Genomic DNA, 14,514 nt, shown 5'->3' on the forward strand with positions numbered 1-14,514 from the left:
GGATTTGAGTGGTTTTGACTAGATGAATGTGTTTCGTTCAGACCTGTGTGTTTTAGACAGCTTTGAATGTTTTTATTTTATTTAGCCTTTTTATTTTGATTTACATTTTTTAGAAATATTCTTAAATAGGGGGTTTTACACTTCTATGGGGTATTAACTGCTAATACATGACATATTTAGGTCACCATGTTATGTTTTTTTGTTTTGAAAATGCTATATTCAGCAAAAACAAGATATTAACATGTTAAATACGTTTCACATTTTTGACACTCTGAGTTCCCCTCCCTCTGCTCTCTGCACTAAGTCACTCCCCCCTCACAGCAGTATCACAACACAATCAGCACGTATCCAGCTATTTAACCTACTGCACATCACATTAGGTTTGTCAAGTTGCTGTGTATAGTTTTGTATCATATTTTTGTATATTTATGGAGAATTTTAATGAGGAAATGTTAAAACACAGTAGGAAGCTCAAAAAATGCCCCATCTGTAATTACAAAACCGCTGGACACAGGTATATGTACCATAACTTACACTAAGGTTTTGAAAGACATAAATTCAAAAATACATCCAACCTAGTCAAAAGTACTCAAATCACAATCCATAAATTCACTGTTTATAATTTCATGTATTATTCCCAATTTAAATTCAAACGTGTGCCCCAAAACTATGGCCAGATGGTGGCACTCATAAAGTTATATAGTTGGGGCCAGAAGTGGGTAGTACTCAGTGACGTACTTTTGTGTTTCTTGCAGCGCTCTCTCAGACATGATTTAGTTTGTCTCATTTTTGTGTCTAGCCTTTGAAAATACCAGATGTGCTTTATTTCATGTTTTGTCCTTCAAATTAAATTCACTTCACATTATAAATCAGATCTTACATCCCGACAGTTAATCTTTAAATTATTGTTACTTGAGTAGTACTTTTCCCAAATACTTGATTAATTTCTTGGACCACTACTTTGTACTTTTACTTGAGTAATTTTATTTTTGCATTACTCGTTACTTGAATACAATTTTTGGTACCTCTGGTTGGGACTCATTGTAAATCTATATGTTCCATTTGCCAAAACTGCCAACATTCTCAGAGGGTATATAGCACATATATAGTTCAGATAGCGCTGGGATGTATACAGAGAGCAGACTTACAGGCGTTGGTGACGGCGAAGCTGTTGGCCGTCTCGATGTTGTCCACGTGGGGAACGAGGTTGAAAGGAGCTTCGGACGCATTGGGACTGGTGTTGTGCAGGAAGATGGCCAGTCTGAAGGCAGTGTACTCCTGGTCTGTGTTCCGTATGAATAACCCACCTGCAATATAAATATACATGTTACTACTATTACTAATATTACTTCTATTAATACTATGTCCACAATTGCAGATCCTCCCTGCGCTTAGTAAAGTTATAGAAAAAAATTTATTCCTGCACAAATTTCCAATTATTTCCAGAATAATGACTTAATAAGGACGGCACATTCTACATGCACAGCTCTCATGCAGATGGATGACTCACAAGTATGAACAATTCAAAATTAGTTGTTGTGGTGACGTTGAACTTTAGCACTACTTATGATGTAATAGATCATCACATTTTAATAGAAAAAGTGAAAAGATACAGTTTTGTGGCTGCTGCTGTTGCATTAATGCAACGTTACCTCTGCCCCAAGGAGTGTTTTACAATAGTTGTTCTTCTAACAGTAAAGGTTTAGTATGTGGACTTCCACAAGGAGGCTGTTTAGGACATCTTTTGTTTTCTGTTTTTATTAGTGATTTACCGTAAATTGTGAACAAAGCTTCAATGAGGATATAAGCAGATAACTCAACTATTTGCTATTATGCTGCAGATTCACGTTACAAGACTTTTTTGTCTAGAGATCTGGATTTGTACATCACAGGAAACAAGCTAGTCCTTGGTTGCTCAATTAAAAGAGACATATTGTGCTAATGTCTGCTGTATAGTTATAATCTATGATACCTGTGGATCATTATGTTATCATTTATATTGTATTATTGATCTAAAACAGCTTAATAAAAGAAACAAGTCTGTCAAGTCAGAAATTCTACAGTTCCCAATGGGAGTCTACGTTGTTGTGAACAAAAAAGATTCAGCACCTCCGATGGATAGCGGCACATCACACTAGCGAGTAGCAGGTTTTTTTTTCCTTAGTGATACCGCTGACAGTGATAACAGGAGCTGGTCAGCAATATTATGTCTTGAAAATAAACAATTAAGCATTGCATGAATCACTCCAAATACATCATCAACAGTGGTGAGGAGAAAAGACTATAACATGGTTAAATAGGTCTGTTTTAAAACAAGCAGAGTACTAGTACCCACTTGCTGTGTACTACTGCTCCTCTGCTGACCACAGAGCCTTGGGTGCAGACTATTTCCTTCATGTTTCTTGTACAACAATGATGTGCGTGGTGACTCAGACTGTTCCATATGTAGTCTCTGGCGCTCCTCGGGGATAGGCTCAGCTAAATGTCAGGATCCTAGTTCTGGGGGGTGATATAGTGGGGCAGTTGCGGGGCTGCAGTGGGACTAGGAGCTAGTCTCCGAGGAGGGGACAGTCCGGGTGACATTATGTGAAATGCCATGGTGCCGTCTTCACGCGTGACCTCTCCAGCGCGCTGCTTCAGACATCCCCAGGAATATTGAAGTGGTAAAGAGCAAGGTAAGAGTAGGGCTAGTACGGGCCACAGGGACTAACTGTCACTATGTTTGCATGCACAGAGAACTCCGAGTGCTCTAAACAACCATATTCAAATGGTCTTTGCCCCAAAACCTGTCAGACCACTTTTATCCCAGTCTACAGCAGGTCAAAGAGCCCAATAGGTGTGAACTGGTGCCACGAGGTGTTCAGGTACTTGTAATAATTTAGCATATGAAATAAAACTGTGCAGCTATAATTGCTAAAAAAAAAATAATAATAATAATAATAATAATAATAATAATAATAACACTTGGAATGTGCTTTACAGGCTTCTCAAAGTCTCTCAAAACGGTTTACAGTGCATTATTAATTTACTCTTTACTCTGTGGTGGTAAGCTAATATTATAGCCACAGCTGCCCTGGGGTAGACTGACAAAGGTGAGGTTGCCACAATGCAACATCGGCCCCCGCCCCAACACTAGCACACACCACATTCATACAAGGCAAGGTGGGTGAAGTTTCTTGCCTGTGGACCAAACAACAGAACTTGGCCTAAGTGGGAATCAATCCTTTCACCTTCAGGTTGGGGAACACTGCTCTTTTCAGACATCCTAGGAAATGTGTTATTGTGTTAAGTTATTTTCTCTGCAGCACAATAAACACATTGAAGCTTCAGTAGTTTAACATAGCGATCCATTAGTCGTTCTGCAAAGGGACAATAGTTTATCATCACTTCTGATCTAAAACGAGTGAGTACACGTCCAAACACTTCTGATCTCTCATAGTCACTATGTTTACATGTACAGCAGGAAAAGCGGATAACAGGCCCAGTCCAATTTAAACTATTGTTAAAAATGCATGTAAACCTGGGAAAAGTGATTGAAGTATGGTGAATCAAATCTCAAAGATCCCAATAACACACCTGGAGAAGCTGATACGCACTCTGACACCTGCTGCATGTAACAGATTTACATTAGGCACAGACTCGGAGAGGCCTTCAACTGCACTGGGTAAGAAACAGCCAGGCAAATATTAGACACGTGTTTTGCCGTGTACTCACTCATTTTAGATCAGCAGTGATATCACTACAATCTCACCACCGCAGACTAGCACGTGTTGTTTCATTGTAAGAAAGAGAATTATTGCTATATTTGTGCTGGGAAAAGCAAATAACTAGTGAGTAACGAAGATTGCAGAATGTCCAAAAATCAAATGCTCAACGTAAAGTCTGTCATTGTCTGCCAAAAGTGTGCTTATATGTCTGAGAGACGTTTTTATTAGTAATTTTAGCTGCAAAGTACTGTTTTCTTTTGTTTATGTACAATGCTATTCATACATATTACTAAATAGTTACTACAAACATTTTTTTTGTGAATTATTTACTGGAATGACTGAATGAATAAATAAATAAATAAAATTTATACTAAGGACACATGACCTCACAAAGAGCCCAAATGGTGAGATCTGGCAACTAAAAGTGTTTCTACTTTCTTATTGGATAATTGACTTACAGAATAGAAGGTAAATCTCTCTCTCCCTTTCTCTCACTCTGTCTCTCCACCTTTTTTACCTACACAACTCCCCAATGAAAGTCTCCTTCTTTCTGGGTCTTGGTCATCCTCATCCTCCTCCTTTCTTTCCTATCTCTTTTCATTTTTCACTCTTCCCCTTTTTCTCTTTGCTCTATATCTCACCCTCTTTTTCCCTCATCCTCCCTTTTCTCTCCCAATCCTCCTCTCTCCTCTCTTCCTTCTCTCTCTCTCTCTCTCTCTCTCTCTCCTTACCCTCTCTCTCCCTTCTTTTTTCTTTCACTAACTACCAAGGTACGTTGTTCCTTGAGACATCCCCCTATCTCCCCACTAGCCCTCCTTCTTTATCTGTGTGTGTCTCTCTCTCTCTGTCTTAGTCTCTCTCAGTGTCTCCCTTCCTCTCTCTCCGTGTGTATCTTTGTGTCTTCCTTTCACTCTCTCTCTTACTCTCTTTCTCTCTGTGTATTGCGATCTGTCTTCCTCTCTCTAACTCTCTCGCCCCCTCTCTGTCTCCCTCTTATTCTCTGTCTTCCTCTCTCTCAGTGTCTCCCTCCTTCTCTCTCTGTCTCCCTCTTACTCTCTTTCTCCCTCTCTATAAGTCTCTCTCTCTGCCCACTCTCTCCGTTCTCTCTCTCACTATCTTACTGTCCCGTCTCTCTGCTGATCAGGGCCCAGATTACAAGGATCTTCTGAAGTAAGTTTAAGGTGCACTTTATTGTCCCTGTAGATAAATTAGTCCTCTGCATTTGACCCATACTTCAATGCCGTTGGGACGACCTGTCAGGAGCAGTGAACTCATCTCCAGACCTTGAGCTTGTCTTGGTCAGGACTAGAGAGAGGCTGATATATCGGCTTGGACTTTTTTAGCCCAGCTGTCTTAAATCTCCAGCACAGGCCAATCTTTTGCTTTGCCAAAAAAAGACAACTGCACAATAAAAATCAGCCCAAAGATATCGGCACAAAAATATCGTCAGAGTGTAATGGCCATTGGTTGTTCTGCATCTACATTGGTCATGAAAAAAACCCTCAGCATTCGATTTCTTATCCAGACTACTTTAGCTGGAGGATTTGACCCATGGTGCATATTTTGGGGGGGGGGTAAACCCACCCAAACACAGAAAGAACATGCAAACTCCACTCAGACACAGGGAGAACATACAAACTCCACACAGCCAGAACATGCAAACTCCACCCACACAAGGAGAACATACAAACTCCACTCAGACACAGGGAGAACATACAAACTCCACACAGACAGAACATGCAAACTCCACCCACACAGGGAGAACATACAAACTCCACTCAGACACAGGGAGAACATACAAACTCCACACAGACAGAACATGCAAATTCCAACCGCACAGGGAGATCATGCAAACTCCACTCAGACACAGGGAGAATATACAAATGCCACACAGACAGAACATGCAAACTCCACCCACACAGGGAGAACATACAAACTCCACTCAGACACAGGGAGAACATACAAACTCCACACAGACAGAACATGCAAATTCCAACCGCACAGGGAGATCATGCAAACTCCACTCAGACACAGGGAGAATATACAAATGCCACACAGACAGAACATGCAAACTCCACCCACACAGGAAGAACATGCAACCTCCACTCAGACAAAGGCAAAACATGCTAACTCCACTCACACAGAACATGCAAACTCCACCCAGACAGGGAGAACATGCAAACTCCTCAGACACAGAAAGAACATGCAAACTCCACTCAGAAACAGAGAGAATATGCAAACACGCAGAAAAGCAAGGCCCGCCTCTGCGCCCCAGGACAGGGACACACAAGCAGCACAAGTCACACAGCTGACAGTAGCATGTGTCACTGAGAGCCCAGAGATAAGATCAGAGTATCACAACAGGAGGAGCAGAGGCCTGAGGGACAGTGTGAGAGGAGAGGGGCTGCAGTCTGGTCTGGGTTGGATCTGACCTGGTTTTGTCCTGCTGTGGCCCTGCTCGTTTATGCTTTTTTTCTTGGTTATACCTGGTCAGTACGGGTGGGATTTCTCAAAGACATTGTCAGACCTTTAAAAATTACTTATAAACTTTATTTATTTACTATTTTTTCCTGTCCTGGTTTAGTCTCGCTTGAGTCATGGTTTAGTATTTGGTTGTCTTGGTTTAGACCTGGGTTGGTATTGCTTTAGTTCTGGTTTAGACTGCAGCAGAGGGCAGCTTTTGTTAGTAGGGATTTAGAACCGGTTTAGTCCTGGTTAAGTCCTAGTTGAGTCCTGGATTAGACTGAAGTGCTGACTGGTTTGAGCAGTCAGCTGCAGCAGAGGGGAAAGTTCTTTCGCCCTGGATTAGTCCTGCTTTAGTTCTGGTCTAGTCCTGGTTTCTGCTGACTCGCTTGATCGGTCAGCTGCAGTGGAGGGGGAGATCCTTTAGTCCTGGTTTAGTCCTGGTTTAGTCCTGCTTTAGTCCTGCTTTAATCCTGGTATGTGCTAACTGGCTTGATTGGTCGGCTGCAGCGGAGAGGCAGATGCTTTAGTCCTGCTTTAGTCGTTTAGTTCTGGTTTAGTCCTGCTTTAGTCCTGGTTTGTGCTGACTTGGTTGAGCGGTCAGCCGCAGCAGAGGGGCAGATGCAGAGCAGATGATGTGGGGGCGGGGCCACATGTGGAGCAGACTGAATGGTGGGCGGGGCCAATCAATGGGGTCTACAGGAAGTCCCACTAACGAGTTAATAGACACTCTATAGGATCAATGCACCCCCCCACCCCACACACAGACACACAGACATACACACAGGCACACACAGACACACACACAGACAGACACAGACACACACACTGCTCAAACCAGGACCAACGTAAAACTAGAACATGGTTGAAATGGGCAAAAATATGAAAGCAGCTTTATTTATAGACAACCAGAATTGACCTGTGATGTAGTTGTGTTTCTTAGTAAAAACACTGAATAAAATCTAATCATAATGTCTGCTTTTGAATGTATGTTTTGTAGAAATTATGAAAAAAAGCTTATAAACTGATCACTGTAAATAATTAGGAGGCTCTGAAGGTGCATAAGGTAAGTGCGGAATAACTTTGGTCCACTGCAAACTGTTTAAAATGAACTAGTTCTGTTTTTCACATTTTTAAAACAGTACAAATTAAGCATAGCATCATCACAGTAAAGCTAAAAGCAACATGATGTTAACCGTGCACTTCCTGATTCTCGGACAATACGCTTTATAATTAGATGCAGACAGTACGCAGTGGATATATTTTGACGTCAAGAGCTGCCTATGCAATATATCTGTACTGGGACAAGACATATTTAGCGCAAGTACGTGGAAAAACAGGCCTTTAACCTTACTTATGAGTATAATTTCTGACAACTGTACCCACCTCTGAGCAACACAATACATATAATAATAATAATAATATGGCAACAAGCAGACAGAAAAGTGACACAGTGCACCTTTAAAGATCCTATATTGTGCAAAATTGACTCTTGTGAGCTTTAAGTCATGTTGTAATGTTGTTTCTTCGTCACAAACATACCTGGAGTTGGGTTTTGTTTCATTCACACATGTTTGAGTAACCCTTTATTAATAGTCTGTCTACATTTCCATAGCTCAAAATGCTCAGTTCCACCTTGTGATGTCATGAAGTGGTAGTGTTCATGTTAACAGCTCCTTTTACCTTTAGTTCAGTAGAAATTGGCAATTCCAGAGCTTACCCAAGTGATTCTAGTGAAGGTGTATGGAATTTAAAAACACAGTGGAGCACTTCCTGTATTACCACATGACATCACAAGTTGGAACAGAGTGTTTTCAGTTTGAGAGAAGAACTCTATATACAGGGTTTGTGAGTTGTGTGAATGAAACAAAACACAACTCCAGGTCTGTTTGTAATGAGGAAACAGCATTATAACACAGAACATAAAATAGCACAATATGGACCCTTTAAAAACATTTCAAAAACATGCTATAGTTTTTATGGGAGGACTGTGAGCGTTACACAAGCATTCGGACATCTTGGTACCGTCTTTGTGAGTGGTGCACTTTAAAACCCTCCGCTCTGCTCTGAAATATCGAGTTTGCATCACAGCAGCTGCTCTTTTTGTGGTGCCATAAAACAGTTCCTTTGGTTTGATTTCAAGGCCTCGTTCAGAGTCATGCCCACAACTGCAGCCAAAACCGGGGACAAAAAAACAGCCATCGGACAGCACCGTGCCCCAGAACAGCAAAAGGGTGAGGGGTAAAGCAGGCATAGAACGATGGCAAGTAAGAGTAACATTGCTTCAAAATAATATAACTAGAGCTACAAAACTAGTGGTCCCAGAAAGAGTAAAAAAGTATTTGGGAAAAGTAAGAGTGACTTAAAGAGTAACGGTCGGGAAGTAACATCTGATTTACAATTTGAAGTTAATATAATTTGGACTAAACATGAAATAATGCACAACATCTGGTATTTTCAAAGGATAGATACAAAAATGAGACAAACTAAATCAAATCTGAAGGAATGCTGCAACAAAAATGTTCAAATCATTTCATATTGTCATAAAGCTTTTGTCACTTGTAGACTTACTCACAGTGGGAAGAGGAACCACAACTTTTACGCAAGTACTGTTGAAAATATTACTAAAGTAGGAGTAAAGCGTATGGGGCTATAAAAGTTCTCTGAAAAGTACAATTTTGTTGAAGTTGCCCAAGTAAATGTAACTGAGTACTACCCACCTCTGCTTATGCTGCATAAAAAACTGCTAACCCTGTAATATAGATCTGTACAAACGTGTTCTGAAATGTGATATGTATCAGTTTAACAGTTCATATTTCTGTCTTTTTGTCAATTCATCTGGACATGTTTAAAACATGAACTTTGAAGAGAATCCTAATCACAATGTTTGCCAGAAAAATTTGATATTTTTCCCAAATTGTTCAGCCTTAATAGAACAATAACTATGATTTTGCTAAAGGTTTTGTGTGGTTCCTGTAGGATTCTGGTTAGACCTGGTTAGTCCAAGTTTATTCAGCCTGATAATACAATGAAGATTTCTCAATGTGTTCCAATTACCCGGATTTATTCTTAATTTGTTGAACATGGCCAATACAGTTAGTTTAAACCTAAAATGACTCTCTCTGATCTGAATCGTCACCACCTAAACCCCAGAACCTACAGCCAATCATTAATCAGTGCTAGTGCAGCCTCTACAGCTCAGTGAGTGGTTTGATCCTGGTTTGGATTTGGTTTAGTCCTGGTTTAGACCTGGTTCTGTCCTGTTCAGTCCGGCTTTGGACTTGGTTTAATCCTGGTTTAGTTCTGGGTTAGACCTGGTTTGACCCTGGTTTGGATGTGTTTTATTCCTGGTTTAGTCCTGTTTTAGTCCTGCGTTAGACCTGGTTTGATCCTGGTTTAGTCCTGTTTTAGTCCTGTTTTAGTCCTGCGTTAGACCTGGTTTGATCCTGGTTTAGTCTTGGGTTAGACCTGGTTTGACCCTGGTTTGGATGTGGTTTAGTCCTGGTTTAGTCCTGTTTTAGTCCTGCGTTAGACCTGGTTTGATCCTGGTTTAGACCTGGTTCTGTCCTGGTTCAGTCCTGCTTTAGACTTGATTTAGTCCTGATTTAGACCTGGTTAATCTTGGTTTAGATCTGGTTTAGTCCTGTTTTAATCTTGGTTTGGTCCTCGCTTAGCCCTGGTTCAGTTTTGGTAACAGGTGCATGGATCAATGAGAGCCTGCAGTGAAGGAGACTCAGATGAGCGCACAGCTGCAGCACAGGGACAGATGTTTTAGAGCTGGTTTAGACCTGATTCAGACCAGGATTAGTTTGGGTTTAAACCTGCTTTATACTTGGATTAGACCTGATTTAGTTCTGGTTTAGTCCTGCTTTAGTTTAGACTCTGTATCAAATATCCACTGTTCCTCTTTTCTTCCATATATTTACTAGAATCTGATGATGTCATAGTTTCAGATGGAGGGCGGGGGTCTATATAACTATGAGGGAGTCAGTGTTTTTGTAAGAAATACATGAACTTCTGCTCCACAAATATTGAACCTTATCATTGGGCCTATTTGTTTGGAATTGGCTCCACAGATTTGTCATATTAATCTTATGGTTTAAACTCCTTTCAGCTGACAACAATGACATCTGTGGGATCGAATAATGGCACCACTTTCTGAAGCTACTGTGAAAAAAACATTTGAATTTTGTGTATTTGTACTGACAGAGAAGACGTTGAACTTTGTGGCGGTTTTTGTTTCATGTGGATAGAATCAGTAATTACAAAGATATGAACCATAAACCCAGTTGCACGGCAAAAACTCCACCTGAGAATCCAGACTTGTCCTCCAGCTCAGTGTAAACCAAAGGGATTCTGCCGCTAATGAACCATAACCTGTCTCTTCGTCAACAAAACTATCTTAAAAACCAACTCCACCCGTGACTGATGTAGCGACTGATCATGGAGGTCACGGTTCGCCCTTCTTTCCGTACCGTAAAACCGCCTGTGTACCCCGGACCCACTCTCCCTCTCTCTCTCCCGCCATCCCCGGGTCCCCGAGCGCACGCTACCGATGCGCGTAACGGTTTCATCCCGGGTAAAGCTACACGGACCCAGCCATGGAGTCAACCACCACCATCCACCTATCCATCCATCCTGCACAGCTGTGGGACAATGTGACGAGGCAAGGGGGGGGTGGGAGGGAGGGGGAAAAGAGCGGGGAATCTGGGGGGGCTCCGGTGCCAGTGCTCGGAGCGGTCAATGCGCGCTGCAACGGCTTTGGCGCAGTGGCAAATATTGCGCTTTGGTGTTGTGGTCATGTGCGTTAGTGACACCGTCCGTCATCCGGTCATATTTATCGTCCACACTTTGCGAAAATCATCACGTGAATAGCAGTAATTTTGTTTTGTCAATGAAAATAAATAGCTACTACGTTAAAGCGACGTGAAATCGGTGTTAACGAATCGTCCCGTAACGCAAGAGGAAAGAGAGAAAGAGAGAGAGAGTTAGATGAGTGCGTGCGTTGTGGCACACTGGAGGAACAGAACATCCCAAACGCGAAACAAAACGAACAAAATGGCATAAAAAAAAAAAACATAAAATAATAATGATAATAAAACAGGGTAGGAGATGACACTTACCGATTTGCACGCTGCTCGGAAACGCTCCCCGCGTCAGTGCCCAAACGCAACAACATAGTGTCACCGCGAGCCAGTCTCCGCACGGAATCCTCATTTTCGGTTAGGAGCTGGCGCGAGGCATGGATGGACGGAGGGTTTAACGTCGGAGAGCCCGCAGCCAGCGCATCTCAAGGAAAAGGCGTCGGGAATTCGTGGAAAAAGCGCGGGAGTCAATTAAAGATCCATGTCGGTTACGCGTGCGTTTCCCCCCCTGCAGTGCGCCGTGGAAAGTGTCCGGTACTGGTGCACGGTGACGGCGAGCCCCGGTCAGAGCGGCTCCGGCGTCAGCAGCAGCAGCAGCGGTGGTGGAGGTGGTGGTGGTGGTGGAGAGAGGAGGGGAGAGGAGGGCGCAGGCAGCGGGAGAGGAGGGGGTAAGGGGAGGATGGTGAGAGAGAGAGAGAGAGAGAGAGAGAGAGGCAGTGGAGGAAAGAGAGGAGGGGAGAGAGGGAGAGAAGCAGCGGAGGAGAGAGAGGAGAGGAGGTGAGCGCAGACAAGGGTGAGAGGGAGAGGGACAGGGGTGAAGATAGAGAGAGAAGCAGAGGAGGGGAGACAGGGGCGCAGGGGAGGAAAGAGGGGAAAAGGAGAGGAGAAGGGAAGGGGAGAGAAGAGGAGACAGGGGGAGAGAGAAGCAGCGGAGGAGAGGGGAAGGGGAGAGAGGAGACAAAGTGCATGCAAGGAGACAAGGGAGAGAGAGAAGTAGCAGAGGAGAGAGATGGATTGGAGAGGAGGGGGTAGAGAGTGAAAGAGAGAGAAGCAGCGGAGGAGAGAGGAGAGGAGGTGAGTGCAGACAAGGGTGAGGGGGGGGGCAGGGTGAAGAGACAGAGAGAAACAGAGGAGGGGAGACAGGGAAACAGGGCACAGGGGAGGGGAGGAAGGAGGGGAAGAGGAGAGGAGAGGGGGATAGGCAAGAGAAGTAGCAGAGGAGAGAGAGGAGAAGGGAAGGGGAGAGAGGAGACTGGATGCAGGCAAGGAGACAGCAGAGAGAGAGAAGCAGCAGAGGAGAGAGGGGAAGGGGGGGGAGAGGAGGAGACAGGGTGCAGGTAGGGAGACAGGGGAGAGAGAGATAGAGGAGAGGGGAAGGGGAGAGAGAAGACAGGGGAGAGAGAGAAGCAGCAGAGGAGAGAGATCGATTAGAGAGGAGGGGGGTAGAGAGTGAAAGACAGAGAAAGAATAGGCGGAGGAGAGAGGAGAGGAGGTGAGCGGGAGGGGGACAGGCGTGAAGAGAGAGAGAAACAGAGGAGGGGAGACAGGGAAACAGGGCCCGGGTGAGGGGAGGAAGGAGGGGAAGACGAGAGGAGAGGGGGATTGGTAAGAGAAGTAGCAGAGGAGAGAGAGGAGAGGGGAAGTGGAGAGGAGGAGACAGGGTGCAGACAGGGAGAGAGGGAAGCAGCGGAGGAAAGAGAGAAGAGGGGAAGGGGAGAGAAGAGGAGACAGGGGGAAAGAGAAGCAGCACAGGAGAAAGAGAGAGGCGGAGAGGGAGAAGTGGAGAGCGCAGGTAAGGGGGAATAGGAAGGGGAAGTGGGGTGAAGAGTGAGAGAGAAGCGGCGGAGGAGAGGAGTGCAGGGAGCAGGGGAGGGGGAGTCATACCCAGGTTCAGTTGTGATTGCAGTCATTTTGAACCTAACTGTACGAGCAATGGTTTAGTCCTGATTCTGTCCAGATTTAGACTTGATTGGTTCATTCCTGTTTAGTTCTAGGTTAGTTAGTTTTAGGGTTAGTTCTTGTTTAGTCCTGCTTTAGAGTTAGTTTTGTCCTGGGTTAGTTCTGGTAACAGGTGCATGGATCAATGACTCTGCAGATACAGAATGAAACATGAGGCAGTGTGAGTGAAGGAGACTCGGGTGAGCGCTCAGCTGCAGCACAGGGACAGACGCTTTAGACCTGTGTCAGACCTAATTTAGACCTGGTTTAAACTCTGTACCAAATATATATAACTCTATGGGAGATTCACTGCTTTTGAAAGAAATCTCCAAACTTATGATCCTTAAATGTTGAACCTTCTCATTGTTTGTTTGGGATTGGCTCCACAAATACATTTCCCATATTAAAATCCCTTCAACTGCCAACACTCACGTCTTGAATAATGGCACCACTTTCTGGTGCTATTGTGCAAAAAATAATAATTTCACTTTTGTTTAGTTATACTGACAGAGAAGACATTGAACTTTGTGTTGTTTTTTTGTCCAGTTGACAGAATTGAATTTTTCATTTATTGTGTATTCTGAGTAGCTTTATGCTGTTGCATTGTAAAAAACATTACAAAGGATAGATTGGAGCCAACATCTGGAGGGGTACCAGCTAAGTGTATAGTTTGGTTTTAGGAACACAACTAAAACGAACTGCGACACATGAGGGAGGTGAGTTTATTCAAGCAGATAGAAATAATAGACTCTCACTATGTTTATATTCACAGAGAACTCAGACTACACTAAAGCCTTATTTCCTCTGGTTCGCTTTGGAGCAGATTGGTACGGGGTGCAGTCTAAAGTGATCTGTACCATGCTATTTGAGGGGTCTGAAGAGGACCCTGGAGGGCACTAGAGGGAACCAGCATGGTATGGATCGCTTTAGCTAAGGAGTGGCCACACAAGAAAATGAAATGAAGAGAAAACACAGATTCAAGGCAGCAAAAAGCAGATATAAATATGAAATAATATCTCACCAAACGCTGACTTGATGCCGTATTTCCAGTGAAGGCTACTTTATATGTTGAGAGAATATGCGTTGTTTCCTGTTTATCAATACACTCACATAAAAAGATCGAACATATTACATTTCCAGTGCATAATGCATCTAACATGCATTACATAAAGAGAGGGTAAAACACGGCATAGAGACTCAGAGAAATGAAATAAAGAACAAGCTGACAATAAACAGAAGTAGTTCTTTGTTTACGCTAGATTCAGACATGTCTCACAGTACCACAAGTTAAGCATCTTTTTATGAATTGCTGAAATTGGCTGTATGATTCCAAGTACAATTCAAACATGATTTTGATTTTATTTATAAAGAAAACTTTTGCAATGATTGGGTGACATCAGTGTCTCACATGACAGAGCCCTGCCCCTGGATCCAGAGCCATGTCCAGAGCATGGAAACACAACTCGGCCAGAGGGAGCAAACAGACTGGTTCCAAAGCAGCTCCAAGTGAACCGTGCCACTGGGAAAGAGGCTTAAACAAC

General features: G+C 43.3%; 1 protein-coding gene across 5 annotated transcripts in view; it reads right to left on the minus strand.

The window, feature by feature from the left end:
• The window catches only part of LOC117381749 (glutamate receptor 4), a 132,666-nt gene extending 121,055 nt beyond the window's left edge, over nucleotides 1-11,611 (minus strand). For all 5 annotated transcript variants that reach the window (XM_055226969.1, XM_033978757.2, XM_055226971.1 and 2 more), the window contains exons 1-2: nucleotides 11,294-11,611; nucleotides 1,149-1,307 (exon numbers count right to left, since the gene is read on the minus strand). In XM_055226969.1, coding sequence (XP_055082944.1) covers nucleotides 1,149-1,307; nucleotides 11,294-11,387 — 253 coding nt within the window. In that variant the 5' untranslated portion in view covers nucleotides 11,388-11,611. The remainder of the gene's footprint in view (nucleotides 1-1,148; nucleotides 1,308-11,293) is intronic.
• Nucleotides 11,612-14,514: the final 2,903 nt, after the last annotated feature.

This window comes from Periophthalmus magnuspinnatus, chromosome 14, assembly GCF_009829125.3.
Source record: "Periophthalmus magnuspinnatus isolate fPerMag1 chromosome 14, fPerMag1.2.pri, whole genome shotgun sequence".
NCBI classification, from domain to species: domain Eukaryota; kingdom Metazoa; phylum Chordata; class Actinopteri; order Gobiiformes; family Gobiidae; genus Periophthalmus; species Periophthalmus magnuspinnatus.